General features: G+C 49.9%; 1 protein-coding gene across 4 annotated transcripts in view; it reads left to right on the top strand.

Annotated features, from left to right (window-relative positions):
- DTX2 (deltex E3 ubiquitin ligase 2) overlaps positions 1 to 14,607 on the top strand; it is a 62,366-nt gene that overhangs the window by 36,515 nt on the left and 11,244 nt on the right. For 2 of the 4 annotated variants that reach the window (XM_073316065.1, XM_073316064.1), the window contains exon 6: positions 4,844 to 4,975. The exons of the other annotated variants lie outside the window; for them this stretch is intronic. In XM_073316065.1, the coding sequence (XP_073172166.1) occupies positions 4,844 to 4,975 (132 nt within the window). The remainder of the gene's footprint in view (positions 1 to 4,843; positions 4,976 to 14,607) is intronic. 4 annotated transcript variants of the gene reach the window in all.

Here is a 14,607-nt window from a genome sequence, read left to right as displayed (position 1 = left end):
ATTTTTAGCTGTGCAAGCTAAATTTAAGCTAGCGTGGGTATGTCTACCCAACCTGCAGTCACCCCTCCGATGGCAGTGTGGACGTACCCAGTGATTTCTGGGTGCTGAAGAGGAGTCAAGCATGATAAGCCACAGTTTCAACAGCAAAGCTGGCTTATGTGCGTAACGAAGCATCACAAGTGATTTTTGCCATCAGGCTTCCCAAGGGTTGATTGCTGAGTACTGAGATTTCCTGTGTTACGTTAGACGCTTAAGGGAAAAACAGCTGTTGGCTATGCAAATGATTCAAATGTAAGGGAGCCCAGCCAGTGATGCACCAAGTGACTAGGCTCTTGCTCAGTGATTCCTTGGTTTCAGGAAGGATGTGCTTTGTTACTACTGTTGCACGCTTCGTTTTGTGCTGCATTTGATTCCCCTGCCATGTGTTGTCCCCAAAGACAACAGAACGTAGAGGAGGGGGACAGCCCAGTAGTTCACCTCGTCCATCTTCCTGCCTTCTTGCTAGATGCTCAGAGGAGGAATCTCTCGTGATGGCATGTGAGCATTGCTGTCTATGTGGTTTCACCTCCTGACGTGCTGGGTGGGTATAAAGTTCATGTAATACGTTTCTATTTTATTTATGATGATTCATCACCTCCAATACGCGTTGTTAGTATATTGCCCCAGATGCACACTGGGATCAATATTGCTCTGGTAAAGCTTAGCTAATGAAACTGATATATTCTATGGCCTGTGTTCTACAGGAGGTCAGACTAGAGTATCATAATGGTCCCTTGTGGCCGTAAAAATCTGTTAACTCAGTTTTTCAGATGCACAGTTCTGCAGCTCCTGTGCTTTCTAATGGCATAGGCACAATATTTCAGTGACATCCTCTAGAGCAGTTAAGCTTAGATCATTAATTAACTTTTCAGTTAGATATCAGTTGTATACATTTGAAGATCATCCTGTGTAGCACTTTGACCAGGTTCAAAGTTCCTTACACACTTTAGCTGATTGATTAACATAATCAAATTGTCCAGTAAAGATGACAGTTAAGAGGAGCTTTACCATTTCTCCTTCTGTGGCAAGCTGAAGAATAGTGTTTACATCCCTGCCTGATCAGAAACTTGTAGGCTGATTTAGTATTTATTAGAAGCAATTTTGCCTAGGGGCTAGAACAAAGGACTGGGGCTCAAAAGACCTGGATTCTAGTCCTGGCTCTGCCACTGGCCTGCAGGGTAGCCATGGACAAGTCACTTCCCCACTCCTTGCCTCAGTTTCCCCATCTGTAAAATGGGGATAATGATACTGATCTCCTTTATGAAGTGCTTTGAGATCTACAGATGAAAAGCTCTGTATTGAGAGCTAGGTATAATTACCATAGCACCTAGGACCCTAGTTATGGATCAGGATCCCATTGCGCTAGGCACTGTACAAACACAGAACAAAGAGGTTGTAAGCTCTTTGGGGGAGTGACTATCTAAATATGACTAGAGGCAAATGGATTCAGACCAGCAGGGATGTACAGGGAAACCATGAGATGCTCTTGGTGACAGGCAGTGGACTCAGCACTCCAGCGGTTGTCAAGTGTAGGCTTCATGGCAAAGGGGAGTTTTGAGGAGGGATTTGAAGTAGGCTAATGAGGTAGCTTTGCAGATGTTTACAGGGAGCTCCTCCCAAGAGCCAGGGGCAGCATGGGAGACAGCATGAAGGTGCTTGTTTGGAGATGTAATCAGTAGATCCCTGGGTACTACAGAGAACACAATATCTTGTCTCCTTCTGAATTATTATTATTGTATTATTCCGAGGGCTAATATTCCAGCATGGATTTATGAATCTTCCTGCCTTAGTGCCATTTTGACAGTCTAGACAGGCACAAAACACTTTAGTTTTTGCAGCCAAAATTCTTAATAAATGTGGTAAAGCAAATTGTCACTCTTGAATGGTGGTCTGACTCCAGACTCGGCTAGTCTAAACCCACCAGTGCTAGGGATGAATTTGTTCGCCCTTCAGCCAAAGAAAAGAATGGAACGTAAGTGCAGCCGGTCAATAATAGCATGATTACAATGGCTGAGGTTAAGAAGGCTGGAATAAAAATGATCCACATGTTCTCCATTAATGAAAAGAAGGCCGTGTTCCATTGCTGTGGAAATCTTAGGATATTGCAAAAGGATGTAAGGTCTAGTCCTGCTTAGTGCATCCTGGAAATTGATGAGTACCCTCAGCTTGCCCTGGAAATCGAGGGTGCACAGCAGTCTTGCAGGAACCAGGGTTTTAGTCCAGGATTAAAAAGAATTTTAGATTCTGACTGGCATTTTTCATTGGTATACTTATGGGCCTGATTCTTAGCTTTGTGTAAACTGACATAGCTCTGACTTTGGCAGAGCTACCTTGATTTCTAACAGCTGAGAACCTAGCTCCGGTATCGTTACCAGGACAATAGGTTAGTAGCTCAATGTTTTCACCCACTAAAAATCAAGACTCTCTCTTTACCAACACCGCACAGCTGCTGGGGGCTCTCTGCTGCCGCTTAAGGAGTGCGTGTGTGTGTCGTGGTGTGACAGTCCACCCCGGTGGACGCTGTTTGGAGATCAGGAGAACTGGCCTCTAGCACTGAGCGTGGCAGAGGCGGTTGGCTGATGAGGCAGGTAGCTTCCGTTTTCACGTGTCTCTTGATAGCAGGAGTGATGTGAAAGGAAACCCAGATATTGACATTCGTCAGAGATTGAGTTCAAAAATAATGTTTCATGTCTGTTGGAGTGTAGCTTATCCATGTACCGTGTGTCTAGATCTCTTTGACAGAACTTCATTAATCTCCTAAAATCCTCTCCCTCCTCTCTCATCTATCCTTTTTTCCTCTTTTATTTTTCTCTCATTTCCCTCTTTCAATCTTCCATTTAAAAGGGGTTGCCTTATTTCTTACATCAACTCTGTTTTAGTCTGACATGCAGTTCTAAAATGCCCATCACCATAATACTTGCCTGTCAGTAACAATTTGTGATAGCTTTTGCAATGCTGTAGAAAGGATACAAATATCAGGCCCAGTTCTTCACTGCCTTGCATCTCTGGTAGTCACTTGTTAGAGAGGAAGGATGGTTTTGTTGTTAAGATGATGGACTGTGGCTTGCGAGATCTCTGTTTAATTCCTAGCTCTGCCATAGGTGTTGCAGGTGACCTTGGGCAAGTCACTTAATCTCTGTGCCCACTTCCCCATCTGTAAAATGAGGTTGTTAATCTTTTCTGTCTCCCACCTTCCATGCGCTTTGGATCAGACCCTAACGTTGTCAGGTCTTAGAGTCAGGGGCTGTCTGTAGCTGTATAAAGAAGGAGCTGTAGGAGTTACTGTAATGTGTTGTAAAGTAATGTGTTGTACAGAATGCAGTCAGCGCTGAGTGGAGAATGCTTACTGGATAGCATTTCGCCCTGACTTTGCTCAGGGGCGTTTGGCTATGTAAAATCCATAGATGCTCTTAGTGAGTTATATATTTTAGACCGAGCTGATAGTGTCCCCTATATTTAAGGTTTCTTGAGACGTCCCCTGATAATACCCTGTTTTCAGTTTTTTCTAGTTTGTGTGCATGTACATGGTATTTTATTGTACTAATTAAAGAATGATTTCATTTTGTGCATCTTTTATGCTGCCTTTCCCTCCCCAGCCAAACAAGGGTTTGAAAAACAAAATACTTAAAATATCAGCTAAGAGTTGTGAGCTATTGGTTACTAACACTCCCCATGTAGGGGGAACCCTAAGAACAGGGAAATATACACATCGCTACATCTTGTGTACTTCCTTGGTGGGTAACTCTTGCTAAATGTTGACCACTGTCGAGCTGCATTTAAAAGGGATTTTCTAAATATCCTGGTGTCTCTCAGGGTAGAATACTTCTCTGTTGGGGAATGAGGCAGACAGGAGGTTCCTTGAATATGTAAGCATTAGGGCAGTTTTATTACATTAGATTGTGTTACAATCCTGTAATGTAATGTAACTGTATTTCAATAGTGAATGTTGCAGTATTAGATCAATCGAGTCAACCCTGAAGTTCTGTCTGCCAATTTTCCCTTTAGGGAACAGGTGTCCTTTTAAGAGGAATAATTAACGTTAAGAAACCGAATTCAACAAATTTGTTGTGGGACTGTGCTGTCCTGTGGCTTTGATTAGCAAAGCACCGAAGAGATCCGGCTGAAGTCAATGGGGCTGCCGTAATGCTTGAAGCTAAGCATGTGCTTAGGTGTTTTAATGAATCTGGGTCAATTGTGCAAACATGTCCCAGGCTGTATGATGCCTGGAACATGACACTGAGCCCAATTCTGCTGTTACACTGGTGTGAATCCAGTGTAACTCCATTGAAACCAGTTGAGCCACTTCCAGATTTACACCAGCATAGGGCCCTCAGTCTCAGCCCCAAGGAGTTTACAATCTAAGGAACAGATCTGGAAAGCAATGAGCGTCTTAATGTGGAGTCAAGAGTACTCACCACCTTGCAGAGCTGAGCCTTAAATAGAGACACTTACCGTCTAAATAGCGGAATCCTAAGTCTATGCTAATCCATAGACTCCAAGTCCGAGGTGAAGACGGGGCTTCTGTTAAAGCAGCGGCTTCAGGTAGCATTTATCAGATTCATGAACATATTCTTCCGCTTTAATTTACCATCCAAGCTGTTCCTCCTCTGAATTCTCCAGTTTCTTTCCTTGCACTGAAATCAAACTGAATCACCTTTCCCATTTATTTGCTTTACAAATATTTTATGTTCTTTGAATCAAGGGGTTTTTTATTTTCTTTGAAAAATTTATTCCTTTTTTTTCTTTAAATAAATTTATTTCCCCCTTGTTTCCTTCCTGCATGTTGATCTCGTGTCCCCTGTAGGCATGACGGCTATGCTGATGTCAGCCACTGGACTTCCCGTGCGTCTGACCTGTGCGCCGCAACCTGCCAGCACCCGTAGAGCCACTAAAAAACACAGCTCAGTTAAGGAAGGGAGGAAAGTGTCCAAGAAAGGTAGATGGTGCTCAAACTCTCTGGTATTTGCTTCAATCTTCTTCTCTTTATCTCTGCACTCACTCTTCATTTCCCCCCCTCCCTTGGCCTGCCTTTCTAAATTGACGTGATTGGTGCACTCATTCCATAAAGAGGAGCAGGGCTCTTTCCCTTGCTCTAAATGCTCCTTGCCACAGCGGAAAATAAGATTGTAAAAATAGACCATGCCTCTAACTAACCCAGTCCCTTTCAACCAGTAATTAGCATATTGAATAACCCAGCAGCCAGACACTTAGTTCAAACTTTTCCCACTGGGATCCTCTATCCCTGGCAGCTCGGGCTTGCCGGGCACTCTGAAAGTCAATTATTGTCATCTATTATTTGTATTACCGTAGCAGCAAGGAGAGTCATGGCCCAGGACCCAGTGTGCTGGGGGTCCCTTACTGACCAGGGAGCTAGTGAGTTCCAGAGTTGTGGGGCCGTGGTGGAATACATCATTCAGCTGCTCTCCAGTGGGTCTTCTGCTTGGGTGGCCCTGCCGGTCATCCCTGAGCACAGGGAAAGAGGTGTCTGTCAGACAAGTCAGTCCCTGGCCATTTAGGGCTTTGCAGGATGAAATGTGTTAAACCCACTTCCTACAGCCATTGGGTTGAACCGGTGGAACGGGGCCTGTTGCATGTTGGTTTCCGGTATCTCTACCCAGAATGACAGCAATAGCCCCTTTTGGGTCCCTGTTGCAAGGCTTAGTCATCTCCTCAGTGGTTTCTCCACTTCCTGCTCTTCCCTGGGTCCAAGCCATGCAGCCTCAGCTTTGCGGAGCCCCTTGTTTCACAAGCCACAGGCCGGGTTGGGAGAGCCGGGCCTGCGTGTTTGTGTGCGCCAGCCCAGCCCCATACTCTACCATGGGGAAAGGCCAGCGGCAGAGCTAAGGTGGAAATCTGGGTTAGTGCATCCTGGCACTATTGTGCTGACTCTGCTCGCCAGCCCAGCCACAGAGCCACTGGGATAGTTTCCCTTCCCAGCCCAAGCTAAGCCGCTCACCCTGGGTGAAGCTGCTGGGCCCAGCTTTCTGCCCGAAGAGGGCACTTGGCGCAGACCTACGCTACCGAACAGAACGGGTTGGGTACCTAAAGCTGCAGCCCGAGCTGCCCAGCCTCAAGCTAGCAGGAAGTGTCGTGGGGATGGGCCACTTCTGCCCGGCCATGCCTCCCAGCAGAGTGCCCCCCCGCATTCTGCACTTTGGGCTGTTTGCAAATGAGGGTGAGGGGCTGAGAGAGGCAACCCAGAAGGTTTAAGCAGCATAGACTCCTAGAAATGTCAGACTGGAGGGGACCTGGTAGGTCATCTAGGCCAGCCCCCTGTGCTGAGGCAGGACCAAGTACACCTAGACCTTCCCTGACAGGTGTTTGTCCAACCATGTGCCACTGGTGACCCCCTCCTACCTGGAAACCCAAATGGGGTCCCTGAAGGGGAAGAGGGAGAAGGTTTTATGAATAGGTTTGGGGGGCGGGGAAAGATACTGGAGATCTTGGCAGGCAATGGAGGGAAGGAGGAAGTGGGTTGCAGGGGGTGGGGAGAGAAAGGTGAAGATCAGGGGACCCTAGAGGGAGGACTAGAGAGGCAGATGGAATGAGCATACACCACCATAGGAGGAGAGCGGTTCTGGGGGAGTAATAAAAGGAGGGGAACAGAAGAGAAGGGAAAACGGGGAGAGAGACCAGGCTGCGAAGCAGAAGAGGCGAGGAAGGAAAGGATGGTGAGCAAGAAGTTGGGGACACCAGACTTCGGCAAGGGCAGGAGGAACAAGAGAGAAGGTGAGGTGGAGAAGAGACTGTGTGTGGAAATGGAAAGCAGTGCCAAAGGGCCGAGCTGGGTGAAGAGCTCGCTAAGCGGCACCAGCTGACCTGGCGGTACGGGTATTGAGCTCCTGGCATTAATTATTACAGAACGTGTGAGATTGAAACGGGTGCCTGGCACTTCTCACCCACGTAGAGAAAGGGGTGCCTGTACCAATGTGATCTAATGGGGGCGGGCGGGAAGATGCCCTCAAAGTGACTGAGAACCAGATCCTCACAGGTATTTAGGCACCGAATTGATTTCAGTGAGAGGTGGGGGGCGAAGTTCCTGTGTGGATCTGGGCCCACAAGCTTATATTGGGCTCCCTGGCTCCCAGGTTTACTCTGAATTATTCTGCTGCAGTTCGAGCTGCATTAAAGGCCCAGGAGGGGCAAGTCACAGCGGGGGTGGATGGGCACTTCCCAACAGAATGCAGCCAGAGGAATTGAATGGGGAGTGAGGGTGTTTGGCCTGCTGGGAGCCAGGGAGCAGCGCGAAGGACCAGGGTAGAGCACCGGGCAGGGCTGGAACAGGCCGAGCACAATGGACGGGTGTGGCGGGTGTAATGGGAGACTAGGTCTAGACTCCCAATGGGTGTAAATGGTCATAGCCCCACTGACTTCAATGGAGCTGTTCTCCTTTTACCCTAACTGAGGATCTGCCCAAGTGTAAGTTCTGTGGGGCAGCGACTGTAGGTTTGTACAGCGCTTAGCACAACGGGAGCCTCTAAGCACCATCGCACTATTGTGAAGCAGGAACTCGATGGACGTCGCGCTGCACGACAGGAGGGTTGGTAATGGGGCCAGGACAGTGGGCTGGAGCCAGCACTGTGCTGGACTCGGAAAGGGCCCAGGAGTTTCAAGGTGATGGGGAATGAGCCAGGAAGCCAACCGAGGAAGGGGGAAGAGGGTGTCAGTCCCCGGGAGAATGGAGGGGTCAGTGTCCATGATGGGTCTCATGTCACCCTCCTGCCTAATCCATTAGCCCTTCTCCTTCAGTCTGATCCAGCTGGAGCATTGTGTGTGTTGCCCTGTAACGCCCCAGAAGCCACCTTTGATAGGGCGTTTAGCTCTCCCCTGGCTGAGATCTCTTTTGTACTGATGTTTCCCAAGCTGCCAGCCTCACGTGCAGCCTAGAGCTGTTAGCTTCCCTGAGCCCAATATGGAGCAGTGCTTCCCGCAGCCCTGCCTTGGGCCCAAATGTGAGAGTCACTGAATGAGTTTAGCATTTCCAGCCGGCAGGGGAATAGCTGGGGGCTTTCTGACATTGCATGGAGCTGGCCCTAGACTACACACGCTCAGCTGAATCCTCCTGCCCCAGTCTGCCTGCTGGGACTTGCCAATTGCCTGCCAGCCGGGCTGTGGGAACTCACGTCACTGCCCGCCGGGTAACTCACGTGGACCGACCCTCCTCAGGGTACCAGCACCATCTATCTGCTGGAGGAAATGCACGCTTTTCTTCCAGCCTCTTGTTGAAGCAAAGAGAGTGAGGGGTGGTACCACATCCCTTCTGACAATTGGGCATGGCCTGAGGGGAGCTGAGCAGCTGGCACCGAAAGGATCCAGCCCATTATTTTTTTTCATTGTTATTTGAGCAGCTCGTGCATGGACATACTTCCCTAGCCAGGCCTTCTCCAGCACAGATGTCCCATATTAATACACAATGGTTGGGTGTCTCCCCCCTAGAAGAGGAGAATGACTTATTCCATCAACCGTTTTGTCTGCTCATTGAGGTTCGTTTGCTTTATGTGTTGTAGGCCCAACCCTGCGAGGTTCTGAGCATTCAGCTCCCTGGGAGTAAAGGGTGCTCAGCACCTCCAAGGATCAGGCTCTCTAAAGTCTTATGTCCCTGCTAGTATTAAAGGTGTCTGTCCCTGCTGGAGATCCTTAGCCATTACTGCCAGGGAAATAAACAAGGGCTACCTGAAGGGTGTTTTTCATTTTAATTATTCTTTTGTCCAGTCGTTCTTTGTAGACCTGGTAGCTGTAAAGATCAGACATGGCAGTTTTATCCCTTTGGTCCTGTTGTGCTCCATAAGTTGTTGTATCGCAAACACCCACATTCTTATGTCCCAGCGAGATTTGTAAACCGATGCATCCTTGCTTGAAAGCATCACTGAACGGTGTAAATATTTCTGCTCTCGCTGTTCAGGCCCCTAGAGGCGTGGCAGGGGGATGCTTCCTGCACCTAACCGGCAGTCCCGTCTAGCGTCCTCGAACCCGGGAGGCTGAACGGTGTCAGTTTCTCCGATGGCCGGTTTTAAGTCCCACGTCAGCCACCCCAAATGCCTGGGGTGTTGCAGTTTGTTCCCATAGCAGCACGACAGGATTTCACAGCTGATTGCATGGAGCGTTTTAATGAAGAGAGCCTGTCTGTTCCAAGCTACCTGCTGCTTAAAAGAAAGAGCTAAAGAAACCCAAACCGGATTATGCTGCTCTTCTGCAAATGCCTGGCCTGTATTGACTGAGGAAGATAATTAATAGATGCCCTGTTGTTCTCTCAGTTCTGTCGGTGATTTTCTGGTATCGATGAATCATACAGCTAGTGCATTTCAAGTTGCCTCCGCGTTTCTACCTTACATAAAATAGGTAACACACCATTTTCACCTTGGCATAAAGCTACTGCACTAATTCTGCAAGAGAATTAGAATCCAACAACGCAAGGGGGAAAGTAATACAGCGCGTACCTCTAGGTTAGATCCACCCCAACCCTTCTTGTTCCCGGCTGTCTTGGAACCAACCAGCTCGGTTGGCTCAATGGAGAAAACCGGAGCAGTAGCCCAACTAGGGTAAATGAAAGGGAATGCTCGTCCTTCCCTGGGGGGAGAGACCAGAGGATGCAGCCAAGGTGACGGTCAAGTACAGCACGACCAAAACGTCTCGTATCACCAGGCTCTCTAGCTAGTCCTCAGCCATAGCTTCCCTGCTTGTCCCCCTTCCGCTGAGGTGGTTTTTTTTGGGGGGGGGGCAGGAGCAGGGTGGGGTTGCACTATTTCTGTGCCTCGTGTTCCCAGTTGCTAGCCTTGTTTCCATGGGGGCTTGGCTAATCTGACGCCATCGTCGTAGTCCAGCAACTCACCCACGCTAGCCCTCAGGCGGACGTAAGCGTTTGCATGTTGTCCTTCCTGTTGTTCTGTGGAGGGCAGAAAGCTGCAGAACGTGGCAGTGATGAACTAAAGGAAAGCGTACCTCTGTCTGAACTTGATGCATTTCACACTCACGCCACAGGAAAGAGCTGAATGGGGGTGGGGCGGGGGGGTCAAAACTCCTCCTTAAAGAGACAGACCACCCTGTTACAGTGGGGTGGGTTGCTCCATCAGGTGCTGTTCCCCAACAGTCCAATGCCTCATGGGTCTTGTAGACTGGGGGTTCTCAAACTGGGGCTTGGGACCCCTCAGGGGGTCGCAAGGTTATTACATGGGGGGTCGTGAGCTGTCAGCCTCCACCCCAAACCCCGCTTTGCCTCCAGCATTTATGATGGTATTAAATATATTTAAAAGTGTTTTAATATATAAGGGGGGTTGCACTCAGAGGCTTGCTATGTGAAAGGGGTCACCAGTACAAAAGTCTGAGAACTGCCTGAGAGCCTCTCCCGATTGCCTCAAGGGAGGTCCTTCCTCTGAGGTCACTAGAGACACAGGATTAGCAAGAGGAAAATAAAATAAAAACTCCACTCAAGGAATCATCCATGCCGACTGCCTGAAAGCCTGGGCAACACTTCAAGAAACTTCAGGATCCCCCTAGGCACAGCTGGGTTATTCGGAGGAGGGCGAGTCTACACTAGAAACACAACATCGGCACAGCCGTAGTGCTGCTCAGTATAATAAATCCATGGGGTGGGTGTCGGCAGGAGAAGCTCTTCTGCCCCTATAGCACTGTCCACACCTGTACTTAGGTCGGTGTAAGTGACATCATGCAGGGAGGTGGCTTATTCACACCCGAGTGATGCCAGTTATGCCGCCATGAGTGTGGGCAAGCCCTTAGTGTAAAGCTTTGATCTCTGGCTTCAAAAACAGGAGAAAGCTGTGCAAAATATTTGGGGGCGGGGGGGGAATCGCTTTCCCTAACTTTAATTAGAAAGAACGTCTCCGTGTTTGGCATGTGTTGTGTGTGAAACAATAGCTGCTGCAAACCATATGGCTCCTTTTAATCGCCAGAAGGAGGTGTGTTCTTGCTGTAAGCCTCCAAAACACAGCTGCTCAATGTTATCTGTGGAAAGCCCTCCTCTTAATAAACCTCCTGCTATCTCCAGAAAATGGGCAGTGCTAGGAAAATAACATATCCTCACGCCTGTAAAGGAAGGGGCAGTGAACCTTTCTTCCCTTCCCAAATGATCAATAAAGCAACAATGACCGGGGGGTGACAGACAACGTTATTCGAGTATGCTGTAATATTTTTCAACCCAGTGTTGACTCCAAAGAGCTATGGAAGAGTGTTTAGTGTTAGATGAACCAGGGCGGGGGTAGATTTCAAGAAGATTTGGACAAAGGCCCCCGAAGCAAATATCCTTAAGGTCCAGATCGGGGTAGTACAAAGTGGTGCATCTCTTGAATCAGATGTGGTTGTTCTCAGCTTGTGTCTTGACCTCTTGGTAGGTATCATAACTACTTAGGTCTCTGCTTTTAGCTCTCTTTCCAAATTCCCAAATGCTCAGCACCCACCGTTGGGGCCAAATTTTCAAAAGAGCTGAGCAGCTGGCATGCATGAGGCACGCTACTATCTCTTGGAGAATCTGGTCACCTACAGTGGTGCCTATATGGGTCCAGAGATCTTTGAAAAACGGTCTCCAACTGCCCTGAAACCATTGCTCTAGCTTTGCAGGCAGCTTCTTAGGGCTTGACAGGGTTCTTGTAGCTTCTCGTGGGAATTACTGGCATAATACTAATGGGTGAGGATATTGGGCCAAAATCTGGTGCCTCTTTGGTAGAAAAATAGCCAGTCGTCTAGTGAATGAATCCATCCTGCTCAAAGCAGGAGACCGAACCTATGGGGGGCCCCTTACTCTCAAACGCTCCTCTGTTAGCACCTGCCCTTTGGTGCTGTGGCTTGGCACGGTATGTCAGTGCCAGAGGGGATTGCATAGGGTGACCCAAGCCGCTCCACCCCATGGACACTAGGTTACAGCCTGTCAAATTATGATGCCTTTTTACCTACCAATTCCTGCGGGGCCCTCTGCTGTGGATACAGGTCTGTGCAGCGTTGAGGCCAGCAAAAACCTTGCTTTCCTCCATCGGCGTAGTGCTTAGCAGAGATGCAAAGCAAAAAGCCAGCGGGAGGCTACGAATTCAGCTGGTGTCATTTGTAGCAACAGGTGTCAGAGGGTCAGCAGCATGGGAGTGTGTGATCATTTTATACCCCAGGTTCAGAGGAGTCACCGTAGGAACTAGCCTCTAGCTTGTGAGATGGCAGAACCATCAGTATTCTGAGGCGGGTGTCCCAGCCGCTGTAACCAGCAAGACACATCCTAGCTTTCGAAGTCTCTGCATGACCCCATTGTCCTAGCCCCGCTCTGTGGCATTCCTGTCTTCATTTTAACAGAGAGCTTGGATTCTTCTGGGCAGAGAATCTCTCCTTATTTGCTCTGTAAAACCCCACGCTCCTGTGTGGTGCTCCATAAATCCTTCGGGAGAACCCAGGGTTTATGCACCTGGGCAGCGGAAGGTTTGAGCAAGGAGCGTCCTCAGTATTTCTGCACATGGGTGAATCTCTCAAACAGCTTTCGTTCGTTTTGTGCTGTAGAAATGGTGTTATGGTGGCTCCTAAGCAGAACTCGCTGCTGGCGTGACTCCAGCCGTCTGTTTCCTTCTGCCCTTTTGCCGCCTCCTCCCTGTCGGCCTCCTTTCCCTCTCCAGCTCCCAGCCCAGAGGACAAGAAGAATCTTAAAAAGGAACAGCCCAGAAGGAACCACTCCAGGGTGAGGTATCTGGTGCCTGATCCCCCAGTCAGAGCTCAAGCTCCCAGCCGCGGGCCTGAGGCTGGGGTTGACGTGCTATCAGCCTGGGCCATCTTGGAAGAAGTGGGTGGTGTTGAGCATCGCCTGCAGCCATGCATGTAGCTAATCTGCTGCTCAGGGCTCAGACCGTGCTCTCCGGCCATAGATCTCAAAGCGCTTCACAAGCCTGCGGGCCGGTTGTCTGCCTCCAGGCTGGTCCGGACCCTGCAGAGCAGGCTTATTTCCCTGCAAGGAAAACTGGAGCCTCTGTCTTTGCAGCAACCGCAGCCGCCGGAGAGATGGACAGCCCTGCGTGGCTTGCGCGGCTGGTAGCCATGCATGAAACCAAGTCCCCTCCCCACCAACGCCAGCCCTCTGCATTCCACAGCTGTTAGGCTAAAGTGGCAGTTGCCTTCTAGGAACATCCTCCCACCCACCACCCCCTGGGGATCTCCTGGCAGGGTAAGTGCTGGGCAGGGGGAGCTGGGACTGGCAGAGGGGACTGACTGCACACGCCCTCGCGAGCGCTGCCTCTGCTCCGGGTCTCCCCCTTCTGGCGCCAGAGGGAGTCGGCCTGTTCCGGATGCAGGATGGAGGAGTGGGGGATTGCTTGGAAACACGCCTCGACCCACGCAGGGTCACTCAACCTTCCCACTCCCGCCGCCTGGTACCAAGCAGCTGGAACACCCCCAGCATCTCCCCGGGGCAGAAGCTGAGATTTTCCGGCTGCTTGAGGGCCCACAGGCCTCCCTTTGGCGCCGAGAGTCTAGATTCCATCATGTCCCTGGGGTTAGACCCGTCCAGATGTGCAGGGGGATGTTTTTGACAGCCTGGCTGGGCAGAGTGCTTTCCCCTTCCCATAAATCCTGCCTTAGCCCTGGTGAGGCATCGATTGGCTGGGGGAGGAACCCAAGTCTACAGCCATCAAATAAGCTGCTGGGTAAGATTTTCACAGCGCTCCTGGTGCCTGGACCCCCGACCGCTATCGCCTCTGGCTGCACTGGACGAGCGCACGGCTACGAAGGTTCAGAGGGCAGCAGGATCACAGGCAAGGCTGCAGTCTCGCTCTCACATTTGATATGGGAACTAGAAAGTAAAGGGGAGTCTCAGCTTCCATAGAGGAGACTATGCCCTCTCTAGGACAGAAGGAACACAAGCCGCTGGATCTAATCTCAGCCGGTTGGAAAGAGAGACCTGAAGATGCACACTCTGCTTTACCAGTCCGTTGGGTGTGCGGTAGATCCTCTCTCGGACCCCTTCCGAATGCTCAGGGCTCACACTTGCTGTGCATGCCACCCCACCTATGGTTAAAGGGCTGGAGCTCAGGCCCACTGGAAGAGCCAAGCAAAGGCATAGCCCTTCCCTAAAGAACTGAGCTATAGTGGAGAAGACTGAGAAACATCAGGGCCTCATCCTTGCCTACATCTCTTCCCCTCTGTCTCATCTCTCTTTCCATGCTCTGTCCCAGGAAACGGCCAGAAGGATAAACCTCACAGTCCACCAACACTTGGGGTCAGGACCGTCCTGCACAAGAATATCCAGACCCTGGGGTTCAGAACAGTAATCCTTCATACTGAGAGAGCCTTTCAGCCCGGAGAGCCCAAAGGTCCGCGGGAAGGGGGAAGAGTTAGGGACTCGTAGAGAATGAGCTAGGAACTTGCCCAGAGTCCCACCGATGAGGCTGTGTTGGAGCTGGGAATAGGCTCCAGGTCTCCAGAGCCCAGGTCTGTACCCTAAGGATAACTTTTGTTGGCTTCATTTGAAGGATGTGTATTCGCCCCTCTCCACCTAGCCAAGTTTTTGGCAGCTGGTCACTTGTATCCCCCACCTTTGGGTTGGTGTCTTTAGGAGCTTCATGAAGATCCTGATTGCCCAACTAAATGAGG

This window comes from Lepidochelys kempii, chromosome 17 (assembly GCF_965140265.1).
Source record: "Lepidochelys kempii isolate rLepKem1 chromosome 17, rLepKem1.hap2, whole genome shotgun sequence".
Taxonomy (NCBI): Eukaryota; Metazoa; Chordata; order Testudines; family Cheloniidae; genus Lepidochelys; species Lepidochelys kempii.
The sequence above is the reverse complement of the archived record's forward strand: the minus strand, read 5'-3'. Positions and strand labels throughout refer to the sequence as shown.